The sequence below is a fragment of the Nicotiana tomentosiformis genome, chromosome 7 (assembly GCF_000390325.3).
Source record: "Nicotiana tomentosiformis chromosome 7, ASM39032v3, whole genome shotgun sequence".
NCBI classification, from domain to species: domain Eukaryota; kingdom Viridiplantae; phylum Streptophyta; class Magnoliopsida; order Solanales; family Solanaceae; genus Nicotiana; species Nicotiana tomentosiformis.
The window spans coordinates 46,001,198-46,021,892 of NC_090818.1; the positions used below are offsets into that span (position 1 = coordinate 46,001,198).

The following is a 20,695-nucleotide window of genomic DNA, read 5'->3' on the forward strand; positions in this document are numbered from 1 at the left end:
TTACCCCAGTTTCATGACCTCAAACTTTTCTATACCTAATTGTGAAATATTCAATTTCTTAAACCAAACGTTGTTCGCTCATCCTAGCTCTTGTGTTCGTGTGATCATTATGAATGTTTGACCCATTAAAAACCATAGTAATTGTGTCGTGTGAAACATGGTATCCTCTTTTTGCCTGCATGGAAACGTTCTTAGTAAATTAAGTGAGTGTACTAAAGAAGGAGATTTTATTATTGAATTGAATTACTAGAAGACAAATATTTTGGGGATTTCAAATTATTCCATGTTGAATGCATAAAATATTATCAACATCAAATAGGGTACTTTTATATTAGTAGTTTGGTTTCCGAATATTAAAAGGCAAAGTGTAGTACGTATTCAAATCTCAACGTACATTCTCAATGTTGTCACTTGTCACGGTAAAGATTATTGATTATTTTGTATTTTTGTACATTAGATATTCCGTGTTGAATGGTTAAGGTGCTCGAGCTGGATATTTTGTTTCTTAAAGGATAATAAATCCTCTTGCTTAAGGGATTCATTACTAGAAAGTGTCGAGGTATTATACGTAAAGATATGGGTTAGGAACTGTACGAGGAAAACGGCATTCCTACAAGATATCTTGAAATTTGTATACTTCTCTTTCGGTGGTTTAAATTAAACATTGGAAAGGAAGTGATGATAGTTTACAAGTTCTACTCTTTGATCTATTCTCTCCAACATTATATTGCGTGCCAGTAAAATATGGTAACGATTATTAAAGTTTTATATTGTTGTTTTTATCGAGATTACTGTTTTTTCTCCGGAAAGATTCTAATTTTCCAAGACTTGAATAGGATTTCCCAAAAATGACATATATATTTCAAATAAAAATTAATGAAAACCGGATTGTCAATCCATCGATGGCATGTCTCAAATTCCTTTTCTATCTGTAAATGGTCAATATCCTTACAGGTTACAACTAATAAATGTATATAGAAGCTAGATATGCCTAGGTGTGATGACTTAATATGTCATCTTTAATTTTAAATATTTATTTCTGTGTTTTGAGACCTCGAAAAGTACTATTCAGTATTTTTCGACTTGGGTGCGTAGTCCGCAAATTTTTCCGGAAAGTTTTTATATAAAAAATTGATTAAAATGTGAAATAGAGTTTTAAAACTCAACTGAGTTGACTTGGGTCAACATTTTGAGCCAACGGACCCAGATCGTTTTGACAGTTCCGGTAGGTCCGTATCATGATTTGACACTTGGGCGTATACCTGAAATCGAATTCTAATGTCCCTAGCTCAAATTATCGGCATTTAACGGAAAATAAAAATTTAAAGGTTTAAGAATTCCTAAATTTGGTCATAATTGGGTTTTTATTGATATCAGGTCTCGATTTAGATTCCGAGAGTTCGACCAGCTTCGTAACAATATTTATGACTTATGTACAAAATTTGAAGTTATTCCGAGGTAAGTAGGCATGTTTTCCGTTAGTTTTTGAAAAAAATAAAAGGTTTGATTTTATAAAGCTTAAATTTCTAAAGTTTGACCGAATATTTGACTTTTGAGCAAACGACCACATAATAGAATTTTGATGATTCCAATAGTTTCGTATGGTGATTTCGGACTTAGGCGCATGTTCGGATGTCACGACCCCAAATTTCCTCCGTAGGATGTCGTAATGGCACCTAGTCTTTAAGACTAGGTAAGCCTATCAATGCGAAATAATAATAAATATCTGAAATATATAAACTACAATTCAAACAATTTTAACTCCCAAAACCCGGTAGAAATAAGTCACAAACTTCTAAGAATTTATTCTCTATGTCTCTATACATCAGAGTCTAAAGCAAATAAGGAAGACAACATAGTAAGATAGAAGGAGACTCCGGAGTCTGCGGACACTGACAGATATACCTCGAAGTCTCCTCGTACAACTAGTTTACTGATGCATGGTCTGATAAGATGTACCTGGATCTGCACAAAAAGATGTGTAGAAGCGTAGTATGAGTACACTACAACGGTACCCAGTAAGTGTCAAGCCTAACCTCAGTAGAGTAGTGACGAGGTCAGATCAGACCCTACTGAAAAATAAATAATGGCATGGTAAAATATTTCACAATATAATAAAATAAAATGATAATGGAAAAGAATCAAGTAGCATGTCACCATTTACAACAACAACAACAACAACAATAACAACTCAGTAAAATCCCACTAATGGGGTCTGGGGAGGGTAGTGTGTACGCAAACCTTACCCCTACCCCGAAGGAGTAGGGAGGCTGTTTTCGAAAGACCCTCGGCTCAAATCAAAAAAAAAGGACAAAAAGGCAAAAAAGAGACAATATTAGTATCACAACAACAATCATAGGATAAATAGAAATACCATGAAATCCAGAAGAAGATGCAAAGCAAAGGGAGACAATATTAGTAAATATTAGTATCACCACAACAATCATAAGAACAATAGGTACACCATGAAATCTAGAAGAAAGATGCAAAGAAAAAGCGATAGCTAGTAAATAGGACATGCACTAAAAAGTGAAATAGTAAGCCACAATATTGCCACTAGCTATCTCAGACAAAAACCTTACATGGCTAGTCCCACAATGGTACGAAGTAAGGCATGACTTAACTACCTCCTAACCTACAACCCTAATACTCGACCTCCACATCTTCCACATCTTCACCATTTAATTACACCAAATAATGGCAAATAGTATCTCGTAGAAACAAAACAAAATTTCCTTTCAACTTTAAGAAAATCACAACAATAAATCAAGGCAACTGCGACCATAAATCAATATCAACAAGGGCACCCCCGAGGTACCGCCTCGTAGTCCTAAATCATAAATAAATTCACAATATCTCATTTCCTTATCTCACCGCGGGAGTCTTCACAATTTATTTTAAAGAAAATATTTTTTTCGAAATAGCATCCCGCGTTTTAACCATTCTTATCACACTGCATGACTTTTAGTAGTTCCCCCTACTAGCCACGTGTATCAAGCTACCCTTATCTCACCGCATGCGCTTCAACACCCAAATCTTATACCACCGCATGCGTATCAATATCACAATATATCACAATTTGCACCTCAAGTGCCCAAATATTTTAATTTTCCAAAATAAATCAACAACAATATTTTTTTATAATAAAGAGCTCACGGCTCATGTCAAAATAATTCAATAATAATATTTTTCAACAATAAAGAGCTCGCGGCTCCATCACAATGAGTACGAAAATCTCAAAAAATATTCGGGAATAAATAAGTCAACAAAATAATATTTCAAAAGTTAAATACGTTGTTTAAATACCAAATTTAAAATGTCAAATAATTTATATTAATAATATTTAATTTTAAAAAAATCACCCTTCAAATAATGCGCAGAATAAAAGAAATCAAGTTTCAACTAAACAGATAAAATAATTAGCAGAAAAAGGTCAAGCAAATTTAAAATATAAATATTTAATCAATAATGAAGAATATAACAAAATAAAATAATTTAATTAATGCGCAACAATGATCTACACAATTTTAAAATATAATCTTTCACATTTAGCCCGTGTACACACCCGTCACTTCGTGCACACGATTTTTCACACATTATAATTATCAATCATAGGAAAAAATTTTCCCACACAAAGTTAGACAAGTCACTTACCTCGACTTGCTCCAATTTAATCAAGTAGTATGTTTTTTTCCTCAATTTTCCGACTCCAATTGACTTGAATCTAGTCATAATTAATTCAATACACTCAACAAAAAATATAAAATCAATTCCATAAGAAAATACTATATTTTTCAATAAAATCCGAAATTAACTCAAAAATTATCTGTGGGCCCCATGTCTTGGAATCCGCCGAAACTTACAAAATCCGATAACTCATTCAATTACGAGTCTAACCATACCAGTTTCACTCAAATCCGACTCCAAATCGACACCGAAATCTCAAAAATTCGTTTATATGAGATTTCTAAAATTTCTCAAATTTCAATCTCAAAACAATAATTAAATGGTGAAAACAATGATATATTCGTGTATATTGACCAAATCCGAGTTAAAATCACTTACCCCAATGTCTTTTCCTTGAAAATCTATCAAAAATCGCCTCTACTCAAGCTCTAATTTGTTAAAAATGGCGAATGAGACGAATGCCCTCCTTTATAATTCTGCTCAGGCAACCCTCGATCATGACCCTCGATCAATCCTCGGCCTTGATCGTCGCTTCGATCCTGGCCCTCGATCCTGGCCCTCGATCATGGCCTAGATCCTGGGCCTCGATCATGGCCTAGATCCCGGGGCTCGATCATGGCCCTCGATCCTGGGGCTCGATCATGGCCCTCGATCGTGGACTGCCTCGATCTTGGGCTCGATCACAACCCAGAATTTTCAGCAAAAGAGAAAAATTGCAGCAGTTGTTTTAAGTCTAACTTTTGATCCGTTAACCATCCGAAACTCACCCAAGGCCCTCGGGACTTCAACCAAATACACCAACAAGTCTTAAAACATCATACGAACTTATTTGAAACCTCAAATCATCAAACAACGCTAAAATCACAAATCACACCCCAATTCAAGCTTAATGAAACTTAAGAATTTTCAACTTCTACATTCGATGTCGAAACCTATCAAATCAAGTCCGATTGACCTCAAATTTTGCACACAAGTCATAAATGACATAACAAAGCTATGAAAATTTTTGGAACTGGATTCCAACTCCGATATCAAAAAGTCAACTCTCCGCTCAAACCTCCAAACTTTAAATTTCTATTTTAGCCATTTCAAGCCTAATTTCACTATGGACTTCCAAATAAAATTTCGATCACGCTCCTAAGTCCAAAATCACCATACGGAGCTGTTGAAATCATCAAAATTCTATTCCGGGGTCGTTTGCGTATAATTCGACATCCAGCCACTATTTAAACTTAAACTTTTAATTTTTTATCAAAATTCCATATCTCGGGCTAGGGACCTCGGAATTTGATTCCGGGCATACGCCCAAGCCCCAAATCACGATACGGATCTACCAGAACTGTCAAATACTTATCTGAGTTCGTTTTCTCAAAATGTTGACCATTTTCTCAAAATATTGACCAAAGTCAATTTAGTTGAGTTTTAAAGCTCTAATTCATATTTTAATCCATTTTTTACATAAAAACTTTTCGGAAAATTTAACGGACTGCGCACACAAGTTGAGGAATGATAAATAGTCATTTTTGAGGTCTTAGAACACAGAATTAATTATTAAATTTAAAGATGACATTTTGAGTCATCACGTCGGATTTGGATTTGGAAGTCCATAGGACAATTCGGCGCATTTTGGCGAAAGTTGAAAAATAGAAGATTTTTGAAAAGTTTGACCGTGAGTTGACTTTATTGATATCGGGGTCATAATTCGATTCTAGAAATTGGAACAACTCCGTTATATCATTTATGACTTGCATGCAAAATTTGAATTCATTCCGAATTGATTTGATATGTTTCGGCGCGAGTTATAGAATTGAAAATTTCATAAACTCATAAGTCCGAATTGACGCGCGATTTGTAGTTTCGTTGTTGTTATGTATGATTTGAGACCTCGAGTAGGTCCATAATATATTTTGAGACTTGTTGATATGTTCAGACGGGGTCCCGAGGGGCTCGGGTGAGTTTCGGAGTAGTTTCAGACCATTTTTAGGTCATTTTTAATTGCTAGTTTTTGACAGCAGTGTGCGAAATTTCTGATGCAAATAGCTAAATTTAGAAGCTTATATATTGTAATCTATAAGGAATCTGAAAATTATCAAAACATGAAAGTTGTAGCGATTTAATTCTAGTTTCCATAAAAATAAACCATTCGTCATTTGGATATTTGTACAGAAAGTTATCATCGATTGACTGAAGGCTGGTACGATAATTTTTGGTTTGAAAATTTTGAGACAAATCGCATCTCACAGATGCGACTTGCCTGGACAGAATATATATGTCTCGGGTCCGACATTTTTGTTCATTTTTAGAAGGAGTGCGCCCATTCTCTGTTGTGGTTCCGAGAGAGAGGGAAAATTAGGGTCTATTTTAGAGATGAAGGGGGATATTGGGCCGGCGGGTAGCGGGCTTGGACGAATGGAAGAAAAATGGGCCACTAGAAGCACCTGACCCAAAGCTGTAATGAGACCCCATAGCCTTCTCTTTTCTTTCTTTGTATTTTGCAAGACTAATCAATTTATTTAACACTCCTAATTCTAACTAATTTATAAAATTAACCTAATGACCTATTTTTCTACAATTAACTAATTCAATTAGCTAACAAATGCATGTAGACTAATGTATTTTTTGGTATTTTAGTGTTTTACAAATGCAATTAAAATCTAAAAAATGTAAAAATTAAAAATATTTTTGTATTTTCTTTAGGATTTAAAATGCAACTTAAAAATGCATCAAACATGAATACGTACAAAGCAAACTAAGTAAAAATATAGAAAAATAATTTAAAGCTATTTTTTGAATTTTTTAGGAGTAATTTTATATTAGGGCAAAAATTAGGTGCTCACATTCATCACTTGTTTCTAAATAAATCTTAATTATTATATATTTGTTGTCTTACAATATCATATTAATTATTGTATTTATTGGAATAATTTCTTTTATAAGAATTGGTAAATTATATTATTGAGGAGCGGGTTGCACGCCGCAACAGAAATGAAAGTGAATATATTGGAGGAGCAGGTTGCACGTCGCAACAGAATTGATTGAAAGTGAATATATTGGAGAAGCGGGTTGCACGCCGCAACAGAATTGATTCAAAAGATATATTAAAGACCGAATTGCACGCTGCAATAAAATTAAATAAAAATAAATATATTATGGGATCGGGTTGCACACAGCAACGGAATTGAATATGAATATATTATGGGATCGGGTTGCACGCCGCAGCGGAAAGTGATTTAAGTAATAATTGGTTATGACTGCCGAGTTGGCTTGATTGTTGATATGATTTACCAGTTTAATTTCTATTCTTGTTCTCTTATATTGTTGTTATTATTATTATTGCGTACAAGTTAATGTAAGTGACCTGCCTTAGCCTCGTCACTACTTCGTCGAGGTTAGGCTCGACACTTACTGGGTACATGGGATCGGTTGTACTCATACTACACTCTGCACTTCTTGTGCAGATACCGGAGTTGGTCCCAACGGCGTACAGTAGATTTTCTCGGATTCAGCTATCCACAGGATACTTGAGGTATAGCTGCACGACGTTCACAATTCTGAAGTCCCCATCTACTTTATTTTAGCTGTGTATTTCTGTCAGACAACTTTATTTTCATTCAGACCCTTATTTGTATTATTTTAGTAGCTCGTGCACTTGTGACACCAGTTCTAGGATAGTATTTAGACATCGTTATTACTATGGTTTACTCACTTTATTTTAGATTTTATTCCAGTTATTAGTTTCTTTATTATTAATTAAATTAAATTGTTAAAAAAATGGTTAGAATTATTCTAACGTTGGCTTGTCTAGCAAGTGAAATGTTAGGCGCCATCACGGTCCTGAAGGTGGGAATTTCGAGTCGTGATAAGTTGGTATCAGAGCACTAGGTTACATAGGTCTCACGACTCACGAGCAAGCTTAGTAGAGTCTGAAGGATCGGTACGGAGACGTCTGTACTTATCTTCAGAGGCTATGGAGTTTAGGAACAATTTCACTTCTATTCTATTATGTCGTGTGATTTTATTCTATCATTGACGATTGAACTCTTCTATTCTTGTCCGCTCACAGATGGCGAGAACACGCACTACATCTACAACTGGACAAGAGCCAGTGCCCCCAATGATAACTACGACTAGGGGTAGAGGCCGAGGTAGCGCCAGAGGCAGAGCTCAATCTAGATCTCGAGCAGCAGCACCTGCTGTAGAACCTCAAGTGGATTTAGAAGAGGAGGTTCTAGGTCAGACGGTACCTGTTGGACCAGTTCAAGTTCCAGAAGGATTCATAGCTACTCCAGTACTTCAGGATGCTTTAGTCCGTTTGGTGAGTCTTATAGAGGGTGTGGACCAAAATGGTACATTTACAGTGGCACCGGCCGTCTCACAGGCTGGGGGAGGAGCACAAACTCCCACTACTCCTGCTCTGGGGCAAACAACTCCCCAGTATCAGGCTCCAGTAGCCCATCCAGTTGGGGTAGTTCAACCAGTTGTTGTAGCACATGCTGGTGATAGGCCTGCTTTGTCTTCTGAGGCTTTGTTGAGGTTGGACAAGTTTAGCAAGCTATTTCCAATCCATTTTAGTGGTACACTTTCTGAGGACCCACAAAATTTTCTTGATCGCTGCTATGAAGTATTACTGAACATGGGGATAGTCGAAAGCAATGGGGTTGATTTTGCTCTTTTTCAGATGACTCGTTTTGCCAAGAGGTGGTGAAAAGATTATATATTTACTAGACCAGTTGGTTCGCCTGCACTTACCTGGGAGAAGTTCTCACATCTATTTCTGGAGAAGTTCCTTCCTATCACACTGAGGGAGAATTACCGCAAGCAGTTTGAGCGTCTCCAATCGGGCAGTCTGTCAGCCACTTAGTATGAGACCCGTTTTGTGGATCTAGCCCGTCATGCTCTTCTTCTGCTTCATACCAAGAGAGAGAGGGTGAGGAGGTTCATTGATGGACTCGTTCAACCTATCAAGCTACAAATGGCCAAGAAGACTAGGAGTGAGATTTCTTTTCAGACGGCTGCTAATGTCGCCAGGCGGATCGAGATGGTTCTTTCACATGAGAGAGGGCCAGTGTCAGATAAGAGGCCCCGTCATTCCGGTAATTTCAGAGGCGCCTCATATGAAGGCATGAGTACTTATGGTTGGGGTCATCCTCCCAGGCCATTTTATTTAGCACTTCACACTTCTCACGGTGCTTCAAGGTGTCAAGGTTCTTATGTTCCTTACCTTGGACAACCAACATTCAGTGCACATTCAACTCCTATTAGTGCACCACCACTCCAGAGTCACTATGGCGGTTATCCGACCCATTCGGGTCAGCTTCAACTTCAGCAGCCACGACAGCAGGATGAGTGTGGGAACATTGGTCACATCAGGAGGCATTGCCATAGGTTATTGAGCAACAGATCTCAACAGAGTTCTCGTGCCATCATACCAGCACCAGTTGCTCCATCGCCCACCCGACCAGCTTGGGGCAGGGGTCAGACTGTTAAAGGTGGAGATCAAACTGTTAGAGGTGGAGGTCAGACTATTAGAGGTGGAGGCCAGTAAGCTATGGCCTGTCCCAGAGATGTAGTTCAAACTGGTGGGGTCCAGCCCCAATTCTATGCTTTCCCAGCTTGGCCTGAGGCCGAGTCATCTGACGGCCGTGATCACATGTATTGTTCCAGTTTGCCATAGAGATGCCTCAGTTCTATTTGATCCAGGATCTACTTACTCCTATGTGTCCTCCTACTTTCCTTCATATATGATTGTGCCTCGTGATTCTCTAAGTGCATCTGTATATGTGTCCATGCCAGTGGGAGATTCTGTTGTGGTAAATCGCGTCTATCATTTGTGCATGATTACTATTGGGAGTCTTGAGACTAGTGTGGATCTTCTACTTCTCGACATGGTAGATTTTGACGTCATATAGGGTATGAATTGGTTGTCACCTTATCATGCTATTTGGATTGTCATGCCAAGATGGTGACCTTAGCCATGCCGGGGTTACCTCGATTAGAGTAGAAAGGAATTCCTGGTCATTCTATCAGTAGGGTTATTTCTTATATGAAGGCTCGACATATGGTCGAGAAGGGGTGTGTAGCCTATTTGGCTTATATTTGAGATCCTAGTGCGGATGTTCCTTCTATGGACTCAGTACCGGTTGTTCGTGAATTTCCAAAAGTATTTCCTACAGATTTTCCGGGGATACCACCGGACAGAGATGTTGACTTCTGTATTGATTTGGCTCCGGGCACTCTGCCCATTTCTATTCCACCATACCGTATGGCCCCGCCGGAGTTGAAAAATTGAAGGAGTAGTTACAAGACTTGCTGTTCAGGGATTCATTAGACCTAGTGTCTCGCCTTTGGGGTGCACTAGTGTTGTTTGTGAAGAAGAAAGATGGTTCAATGCGGATGTGTATAGATTATCGGCAGTTGAATAAGGATACTATCAAGAACAAGTATCCGTTGCCAAGAATTGATGAATTATTCAATCAGGTGCCAAGGTATTTTCGAAGATTGACTTGAGGTCTGGCTATCATCAATTGAAGATTAGGGCATTTGATGTCCCTAAGACAACTTTTCAGACTCGGTATGGGTATTATGAATTTCTAGTGATGTCATTTGGCCTGACAAATGCCTCAGCAGCATTTATGGATTAGATGAACTGGGTGTTCAAGCCCTATCTGGATTCCTTTGAGGTTGTATTCATTGATGACATCTTGATTTACTCCAGCAGTCGAGAGAAGCATGAGAAACATCTTCAGATTGTGCTTCAGACTTTGAGGGATAATCAATTATATGCCAAATTTTAAAAATGCAAGTTTTGGTTAGACTCGGTTGCCTTTTTGGGGCATATTGTATCGCCAGAAGGCATAAAAGTGAACCCTAAGAAGATTGAAGCAGTTCAGAACTGGCCTAGACCTACTTTAGCTACATAGATTCAGAGTTTTCTAGGTCTGGCAGGTAATTATCGCCGGTTCGTGGAAGGGTTTTCATCTATAGAAAACCCATTAACCAGACTGACCTAGAAGGGTGCTCTATTCAGATGGTCAGACGAGTGTGAGTTGAGCTTTCAGAAGCTGAAGACTGCTTTGACTACAGCGCCCGTGTTGGTGTTGCCCACAAATTTAAGATCGTACATGGTGTATTGTGATGCATCTCGTATTGGACTCGGTGCAGTATTAATGCAAGATGGCAGGGTGATTGCATATGCATCGTGGCAGTTGAAAGTTCACGAGAAGAATTATCATATTCATGACTTAGAATTGGCAGTCATTGTTCATGCACTGAAGATTTGGAGGCACTACCTTTACGGCTTGTCATGTGAAGTATTCACAGATCATCATAGTCTACAGTATCTATTCAAACAAAAAGATGTCAATTTGAGGTAGAGAAGATGGTTGGAGCTGTTGAAAGACTATGATATCACCATTTTGTATCACCCGGAAAAGGCCAATATGGTGGCCGATGCTTTAAGTAGAAAAGCTGTGACTATGGGCAGCCTTGCGTATATTCCAGTTGGTGAGATGCCACTAGTTGCAGATGTTCATACTTTGGCCAATCAGTTTGTAAGGTTAGATGTTTCGGAGCCCAGTCGGGTTCTAGCTTGCATAATCGCTCGGTCTTCTTTATATGAGCGCATCGGAGAGTGACAGTATGATAATCCTCATTTGCTTGTCCTTAAGGACATGCTGCGACATGGTGGTGCCAAGCAGATTGCTGTGGGAGATGATGGAGTTCTGCGGATGCAGGGTCGTATTTGTGTTCCTAATGTGGATGGGCTTTGTGAATTAATTCTTAAAGTGGCCCACAGTTCCCGGTATTCTATTCATCCGGGTGCCGCCAAAATGTATCAAGATTTGTGGCAACATTATTAGTGGAGAAGAATGAAAAAGGATATAGTTGCATATGTATCTCGGTGTTTGAATTGTCAGCAAGTTAAGTACGAGCATCAGAGACCTGGTGGTTTGCTTCAGAAGTTAGAAATTTCTGAGTAGGAGTGGGAGCGTATCACTATGGATTTTGTTGTTGGACTCCCACGGACTCAGAAGAAGTTCGATACAGTATGGGTCATTGTGGACAGGTTGACCAAGTCAGCACATTTCATTCCAGTGGCAATTACCTATTCTTCAGAGCGGTTAGCTGAAATTTACATTCGTGAGAATATCCGCCTTCATGGTGTGCCCATGTCTATTATTTCAGACCGAGATACGCAGTTCACCTAGCATTTCTGGAGGGTTGTACAGCGTGAGTTAGACACGCAGGTTGAGTTGAGTACAACATTTCATCCACAGACATACGGACAATCAGAGCGCACTATTCAGATATTGGAAGATATGCTTCACGCTTTTATTATAGATTTTGAAGGTTCTTAGGATTAGTTCTTGCCACTTGCAGAGTTTTTCTATAATAACAGCTACCAGTCAAGCATTCAGATGGCTCCATATGAAGCATTATACGGGAGGCGATGTCGTTCGCCAGTTGGTTGGTTTGAACCGGGAGAGGCTCGGTTGTTGGGTACTGATTTGGTACAGGATGTCTTGGATAAGGTCAAGGTTATCCAGGATCGACTTAGCACAGCTCAGTCTAAGCAAAAGAGTTATGCCGACTGTAATGTTCGTGATGTTGCATTCATGACTGGAAAAAGAGTATTGCTCCGGGTTTCACCTATGAAAGGTGTAATGAGATTCGGAAAGAAGGGCAAGTTAAGCCCTATGTATATTGGACCCTTTGAAATTCTTGAAAGGGTGGGTGAAGTGGCCTACAAGCTTGCACTACCACCTAGTTTATCAGCAGTTCATCCGGTGCTCCATGTATCTGCTCCGGAAATATCATGGTGATCCGTCCCATATGTTAGATTTCAGCTCAGTCCAATTGGACAAAGATTTGACTTATGAGGAGGAGCCGGTAGCTATGCTAGCCCGGCAGGTCCGACAGTTGAGGTCTAAAAGTTATCCCTTAGTCCGGGTGCAATGGAGAGGTCAGCCAATTGAGGCAGCTACTTGGGAGTCCGAGCCGGACATGCAAAGTAGATATCCCCACCTTTTTACCAGATCAGGTATTTTTCTAACTCCGTTCGAGGACGAACGTTTGTTTTAGAGGTGGAGAATGTGATAACCCAATATGTTATCTTTAATTTTAAATATTTATTTCTGTATTCTGAGACCTCGAAAAGCACTATTCAGCTTTCCTTGACTTGCGCGCATAGTCCGTAAATTTTTTCGGAAAGTTTTTAATTGAAAAATTGATTAAAATGTGAAATAGAGTTTTAAAACTCAACTAAGTTGACTTCGGTCAACGGATCCAGATCAGTATTTTGATAGTTCTGGTAGGCCCGTATCATTATTTGGGACTTGGGCGTATGCCCGAAATCGAATTCGAATGTCCCTAGCTCAAATTATCGGCATTTAACGGAAACTAGAAATTTAAAGGTTTAAGAATTCTTAAATTTGGTCATAATTGGGTTCTTGTTGATACCGGGTCACGATTTAGATTCTGAGAGTTCAATCAGTTTCACAACAATATTTATGACTAATGTACAAAATTTGAAGTTATTCCGAGGTACGTAGGCACATTTTTCGTTAGCTTTTGAAAAATATTAAAGGTTTGATTTTACAAAGCTTAAATTTCTAAAGTTTGACCGGAGATTTGACTTTTGAGCAAACGACCCCGGAATGGAATTTTGATGATTCTAATAGCTTCTTATGGTAATTTCGGACTTAGGCACATGTTCGGATTTGGAAGTCCGTAGGACAATTCGGCGAATTTTGGCAAAAGTTGGAAAATAGAAGATTTTTGGAAAGTTTGACCGGAAGTTGACTTTATTGATATCGGGATCGGAATTTGATTCTGAAAAATGGAACAACTTAATTATGTCATTTATGACTTGCATGCAAAATTTAAATTCATTCCGAATTGATTTGGCATGTTTCGACGCGAGTTATAGAATTGAAAATTTCATAAACTCATAAGTCTGAATCGACGCGCGATTTGTAGTTTCGTCGTTGTTATATGTGATTTGAGACCTCGAGAAGGTTCATAATATGTTTTGAGACTTGCTGGTGTCGGACGGGGTCCCTAGGGGCTCGGGTGAGTTTCAGAGTGGTTTCGAATCATTTTTAAGTCATTTTAACTGCTGGTTTTTGACAGCAGTGTGCGAAATTTCTGATGCGCAGAGCTAACTTTGGAGGCTTATATCTCGAAATCTATAAAGAAAATAAAAATTATCAAAATATGCAAGTTGTAGACCTTTGATTCTAGTTTCTAGAAAGATAAACCATTCATCATTTGAAAATTTGTACAGAAATTTATGGTCGATTGACGGAAGGCTGGTAATGCAGTTTTTGTTTGTCTGGCAGTGTCCATCGCCAGAAATTTCTGATCCACAGGGCTGACTTTGAAAGCTTATATCTCGCAATCTATAATGAATCTGAAAATTATCAAAACATTAAAGTTGTAGACCTTTGATTCTAGTTTCCATAAAAATAAACCATTCATCATTTGAACATTTGTACATAAAGTTATGATCGATTGACTGAAGGTTGGTACTGTAATTTTTGGTTTAAAAATTTTGAGACAAGTCGGATCTCACAGATGCGACTTTCTTGGAGAGAATATATATGTCCGGGGTCCGATATTTTTGTTTATTTTTAGAGTTTTAGACCTCGGTTTTGGTCGATTTCAAAGGCATTTTTTACGAGTTTGAATTGGGTAAGTATTCTTTATCCGAAATTAGTTATATTTCATGATTCCATACTCATTTACATCATGAATCCGTGAATTTATGGAAGAAAAAATAGATTTTTATAAAATCTTTCAAAACGAAAATTTAAGATTTGAAAGCCAATCCGACGTCGAAATTCGATAATTTTTATATGGTTGAACTCGTATCGGAATGAGTATTCAGATTTCGTGAGCTTTTAGGGAACTGAGACGTGGGCCCCACTATCGATTTTTGAAATGAATTTCGGATTTTAATCCAAAAAATTAATAATTTCATATGGAATTACTTCCTACTATTCGTGTTGAGAATATTGAATTGTTGTGACTAGATTTGAAGCTTTCGAACATCAATTCGTGAGACAAAGGTTTATTGGAATCTTGAATTTGGTTGCGAAGCGAGGTAAGTGTCGTGGTTAAACTTGACTTGAGGGAATAGAATCCTTGAATTATTGTTACGTGAATTTCATGTGTAACGACGTATAGGCGAGGTGACGAGTGCCTATACGTCGTCAAATTAATTGTTTGCACATTTATCTGGAAATCATAAGTTATTTTCAATCATAATTATTATATTAATTATTTCTCTCATATTCCTTGCTCAATATTATGCCTTGAATCAATGCTATATTTGCTACATGCTTATTTGATTTATGTGACTTAATTGTTACTTGACATTTAGCATACTAAATATTAAATTATCTATTTCCTCCTTAATTTTTATAATTAATTGCTACTTGTCATCACTTGTTTTTAAATAAATCATAATTACTATATGCTTGTTGTCTTACAATTTCATATTAATTGTTGCATTTATTGAAATAATTTCTTTTATAAGAATTGGTAAATTATATTATTGAGGAGCGGGTTACACACCGCAACAGAAATGAAAGTGAATATATTGGAGGAGCGGGTTGCACGACGCGACAGAATTGATTGAAAGTGAATATATTGGAGGAGCGAGTTTCACTTCGCAAAAGAATTGATTGAAAATATATATTGAGGATCAGGTTGCACGCCGCAATGGAATTAAATAAAAATGAATATATTGTGGGATCGGGTTGCACGCAGCAACGGAATTGAATATGAATATATTGTGGGATCGGGTTGCACGCTGCAACGGAAAGTGATTTAAGTAATAATTGGTTATGACTGCTGAATTGGCTTGATTGTTGATACGATTTACCGGTTTAATTTCTATTCATGTTCTCCTATATTGTTGTTGTTATTATTATTATTATTGCATACGGGTTAATGTAAGTGACCTGCCTTAGCCTCGTCACTACTTCGTCGAGGTTAGGCTCGGCACTTACTGGGTGCATGGGGTCGGTTATACTCATACTATACTCTGCACTTCTTGTGCAGATACCAGAGTTGGTCCCAACGGCGTACAGTAGATTTACTCGGATTCAGCTATCCACAAGAGACTTGAGGTATAGCTACACGACGTTCGCAGCTCTGAAGTCCCATCTACTTTATTTTAGCTGTGTATTTCTGTCACACAACTTTATTTTCATTGAAATCATTATTTGTATTATTCTAGTAGCTTGTGCACTTGTGACACCCGTTCTGGGATGATATTTAGACATCGCTATTATTATGGTGACTCACTTTATTTCAGATTTTATTCCAGTTATTAGTTTCTTTATTTTTAATTAAATAAATAATATTTTAAAAAAAGGTTAAAATTATTTTAACGTTGGCTTGCCTAGCAAATGAAATGTTAGGCGTCATCACGGTCCCGAATGTGAAAATTTCGGGTCGGGACACTAGCACAACAATCTTTTCCCTTTATCTTGGTAAATAAGGAACGACTGTTAAAAGAAAAGACGTTCACAAAAAAATTGGTAAATCCAAATACTAACGTTGGTACAACGTAACACTATGCAACAAGTGCATAACGAGTATATGTTACATGCTAGAACCAAGGCAGAATAGTTTATGAATGTTTTGGTTTGGGATTTCCTCAACTATTAAGCAGAGAGAGCGACTGGAATTAAGAAGATTGATAATAATTAGTTGTGTCATCAGGGCACTAGAGCTATTTCTCAAGACGTTGCTAATAACGTTTTGCGCTTCTCTTTTCAAATTTTACGTGTCTTTACACAAATTTCCCCACACACCAAAAAAATTAGAAACGGTTGTGTTGACAACATACAAGGAAGGATTACTAGAGTTGACGTATATTGGTTGCAACTTCACCTCTATACGAAAATTACTAAAGTTGCAGTATAATATATAGTTGCAATTTCATCCTACACAATTCCGTGCAATTTCACGCTAATCAAAAGTCTTTTATCCCCTCTTTATTCATGGGTTCAACTAAACCAAAGAAATTATTTTTAAAAAAAAACTGAACGCAAAGTCAAAGTATAAAATTGGATAAATCAGACGCCACTAACCTCTTCATATAAAATTCTTTTATTTTATGATTATGATAATAAAAGTTACTTTTCTTTTAATTTTCTGTACACTTTCTTATGAGTTATTATCGTCTCTAAAGAAGCTGAAATCTTAAAAGCCACTCAGATGTTGAGAGTTGAAACTAATTGGAGGAATAATAGTCGTAAAGGTTAAGTCGTAGGAATCCAATCGGCGGGTTATACAGACTTGTCACTCCCAGATCACGACGTGTTAGCAAAAGTGCGAAGATGGCATAAGAAGGCAATACTTTATCTTGAGTGAGCAAATTTTATTTCCTTCTTTGTGCCAAATAAATAAATACTATAAATGTAAAGATATTTTTGTCTATAAGCATATTGTTTATTTATATATACATCGCAATTTCATTAAAAATCAAATACTAAGTGCGAGTAAATATATTTTTGTATGCCACATCGTCCCAACAACTATATATTGCCCTACATTTGTGGCGCAAGAGAAGGATGAACGTCTCATTTTCTATCCAACCAAGCTACCATACAGTACCAAAACTACTCCAAATGTTTTGCTCTTCCTTGAAGGTTTTCTATATATATATATATATATATATATATATATATATATATATATATATATATATATATATATATATTAAAGTCTGGTCATTTAGCTCTTTCTTTTTCTTTTAACAACAACTAAACCAAACTTTGACATTTAATTGCTCACCTTATTTAGACTAAAAGGACTCCTCAACCCCCTATGACAATCATCTTTTATCTCTTCACCATCTGCTTGTCATGTCTCTATGTAAACTCGGAGTCCATCAGCCGTTCTGATTTTCCAGAGGGGTTCGTTTTTGGAACTGCTTCTTCAGCTTATCAGGTATCGCTTTAATTACTTTTTTCGCCGTTCTTCTTTTGCCCCTTTGAACTGCATGTTTCTTTTGCTCTTGCAGTTTGAAGGTGCAGTAGATGAAGGAAACAAGGGAATTAATATATGGGATACCTTCATTAAGAGACCAGGTCATTTTCCAGTTTTCCTATTAACAACAACTAAACCAAATTTGGTTTTCTTGAACAGCTTTCCTTCAATCAAATATCAAGCCTTTTTTTAGAAAAAAGTTAGTAATAATATTGTTTCTGATTCCATAGGAAGAATACTGGACTTTAGCAATGCGGACACAGCAGTGGATCAATATCATCGCTTCCAGGTAAAATCATGCACCTTAATTAAGCTACATTGATTGCCACGTACAGTTTTTTTTTTATAATTTTTTTTATTGTAAATTAAAGTTATTCATTTCTTGGTCTTTCGGGGTACTAAACTTTATTGGAAACACATGTAAACATGCTTTCGGCTAAGGATTATCTTTGCAGAGAAAAAACCACGATATTTGGAGAGAATGGAAAAATAAAAGGTACTACTACTTTATGGACAAGTAGAGTCACCTAATCATTTCATAATTAAGCACCGATTGATTAAAATAAGAGAACACACATGGGACTTATCATCTTTAAAAGATAAGAATAACAGTTGCTTCCACATCAGGGTATTCTCTAGGAAAAAACTACAAAAAAAGAGCCTCTTGTCCAAAAAGTCTCAGTTTTGTCGTTGTTTAACTAACTAATACGAGGTGACTTTGACATTACAGAGTGACATAGAATTGATGAAGAAAATAGGAATGGATGCCTATAGATTTTCAATATCTTGGACACGTATATTCCCAAGTAAGATTTTTTTCTTTTTTTTTCTCCTCTTTTTATTAAGACTAGTATTTTTCTTCTATTTTGCTTCCTAGCTTACATGTAGCATTATTATATGTCACAGATGGAACAGGGGAACCAAATCCAGAAGGAATCCAATACTACAACAATCTCATAGATGCCTTACTAGAAAAAGGTTTCATTAAGTAACATTCTATCTACAACCAAACTTTATACATATGAAGCTAATCATTTTATTGTAAACTCAGGAATTCAACCCTATGCAACACTGTTTCACTGGGATCTACCACAAATGCTTGAAGATTCGTACGAGGGATTTTTGAGCAATCGAATAATGTATGTACTTCAACGAGCATACGGTCTTTCAGAAGTGAAGTACAAAATTTTCATCTGATAAACTCTATTTCGTTACAGACATGAATTTGAACGATATGCTATTACTTGTTTCAAAGCATTTGGGGATAGAGTAAAGCATTGGATCACCTTTAACGAGCCTCACGGTTTTACAATTCAAGGTTATGATTCGGGGGTTCAAGCTCCAGGAAGGTGCTCTATTCTTTTCCACGTTTTCTGCAGGAAAGGAAAATCGTCTATCGAGCCATATATTGCAGCACATAACATTCTGTTGTCTCATGCTGCTGCTTATCATGCTTACCACAAAAAGTTCAAGGTATATGTTAATGACTACTTCATTAAAAAAAAGAGAAGGAGATTTAGTATTTGGACTTTCTGTTCTTATTCACCTAGTATTCCAGGCAAGTCAAGGAGGCAAAGTGGGGATAGCATTAGATGCTAAATGGTATGAGCCACTTTCAGATTGCGAAGAGGACAGAGCTGCTGCAAGTAGAGCAATGGATTTTGGACTTGGCTGGTAATTTTAGTCATGTATTTATTGTAATAATGAGTGTAACATAGTGATATAACGAAAATAAAGTGACTCAGGTTCCTTGATCCACTTCTACTTGGGAATTATCCTCTTTCAATGCAGAAGTTGGTGGCAGAAAGACTGCCTGAGATCAGTCCCGAGATGTCAAAACTGCTGAAGGGGTCTTTGGATTTTCTTGGCATCAATCATTATACCACGTTATATGCTCGGAATGATAGAGCTAGGATTAAGAAGCTTGTATTGAATGATGCTTACTCTGACTCTGCTGTGATAACTACCCGTAAGATATCAAAAGTACTACTACTATTTCAATTGGAGGATAAATCAAAAGTATTAACTGATGACTCCTTGTTACTTCAGCTTTCAGGCGTGGAGTCGCAATTGGAGATAAGGTATGTCTAACTAGTTGCTTGTGGCACTTTTATATTTGCTTCAAGTGGTGATTTTTGTCCTCAAAAGATCATGTCTTCCTCCAGGCAGCATCTGGTTGGCTGCGCATTGTCCCCTGGGGCATTCGGAAATTAATGAATTACATCAAAGATAAATATGGAAACCCGTTGGTGATTATTACTGAAAATGGTAAGAAATGTCATCCTACACAAGTAAGAAACAGAACATGAGTGATAATTGTCCTGATTGCAGGTGTGGATGAACCTAACAAATCGTATATCGCATTAAATGATGCTTTACAAGATGACAGCAGAATAATTTACCACAGAGACTATCTTTCAAATCTCTCTGCTGCCATAAGGTGCTCACTAGTCAGCTGGCTTCCCTATACTCAAACTTTGATTTTGGTGCATTTCAGATTACTACGCTTCGGAATAATTATCTATTTCCTGGTTATTCTGTTCATACATCTAATTTAACAAATTGTCAAACTAATGCAGGGAAGACAACTGCAATATCAAAGGTTACTTTGTTTGGTCTCTACTTGATAACTGGGAATGGAATTCAGGTTATACTGTACGGTTTGGACTATACTATGTAGACTTCAAGAATAATCTCACAAGGATACCGAAATCCTCTGCTAAGTGGTTCAAAAGCATGCTGACGTCAAAGAGAAACCTGAACATAGAATAAAGAAATTTGTTTAATTCGTTTGAATTCGCTGATGACAGAAGCAAAGATGATACTGTAAAATTTGATCAATGTACATTAGTATCATTTCTTGTACATTTTGTGACATAAGATACTGTAAAATTGGATCTATGTACATTAGATTTCATAGCCTGTAAATTGTGTACCAATAAACAAAGAATACAGGAGACAGTTGAATGCAATTGTTCAATAAAATACAAAAACTTCAGAGGAA

General features: G+C 37.1%; 1 protein-coding gene across 2 annotated transcripts; it reads left to right on the top strand.

The window, feature by feature from the left end:
- Nucleotides 1-17,440: 17,440 nt before the first annotated feature.
- Nucleotides 17,441-20,695, top strand: LOC104108570 (putative beta-glucosidase 41). 2 transcript variants are annotated; one of them, XM_009617640.4, is made up of 13 exons: nucleotides 17,441-17,652; nucleotides 17,726-17,792; nucleotides 17,922-17,980; nucleotides 18,422-18,497; nucleotides 18,598-18,669; nucleotides 18,743-18,830; nucleotides 18,909-19,164; nucleotides 19,250-19,365; nucleotides 19,437-19,660; nucleotides 19,741-19,772; nucleotides 19,857-19,959; nucleotides 20,023-20,131; nucleotides 20,271-20,695. In XM_009617640.4, exons 1-13 carry the CDS (start codon nucleotides 17,530-17,532, stop codon nucleotides 20,461-20,463), a joined length of 1,518 nt encoding a protein of 505 aa, XP_009615935.1. In that variant the 5' UTR covers nucleotides 17,441-17,529; the 3' UTR covers nucleotides 20,464-20,695. The 2 variants fall into 2 exon arrangements, with proteins under 2 accessions (XP_009615935.1, XP_018630495.1); XM_018774979.3 differs by lacking the exons at nucleotides 17,441-17,652; nucleotides 17,726-17,792 and adding an exon at nucleotides 18,147-18,187 and having other exon boundaries at nucleotides 17,965-17,980.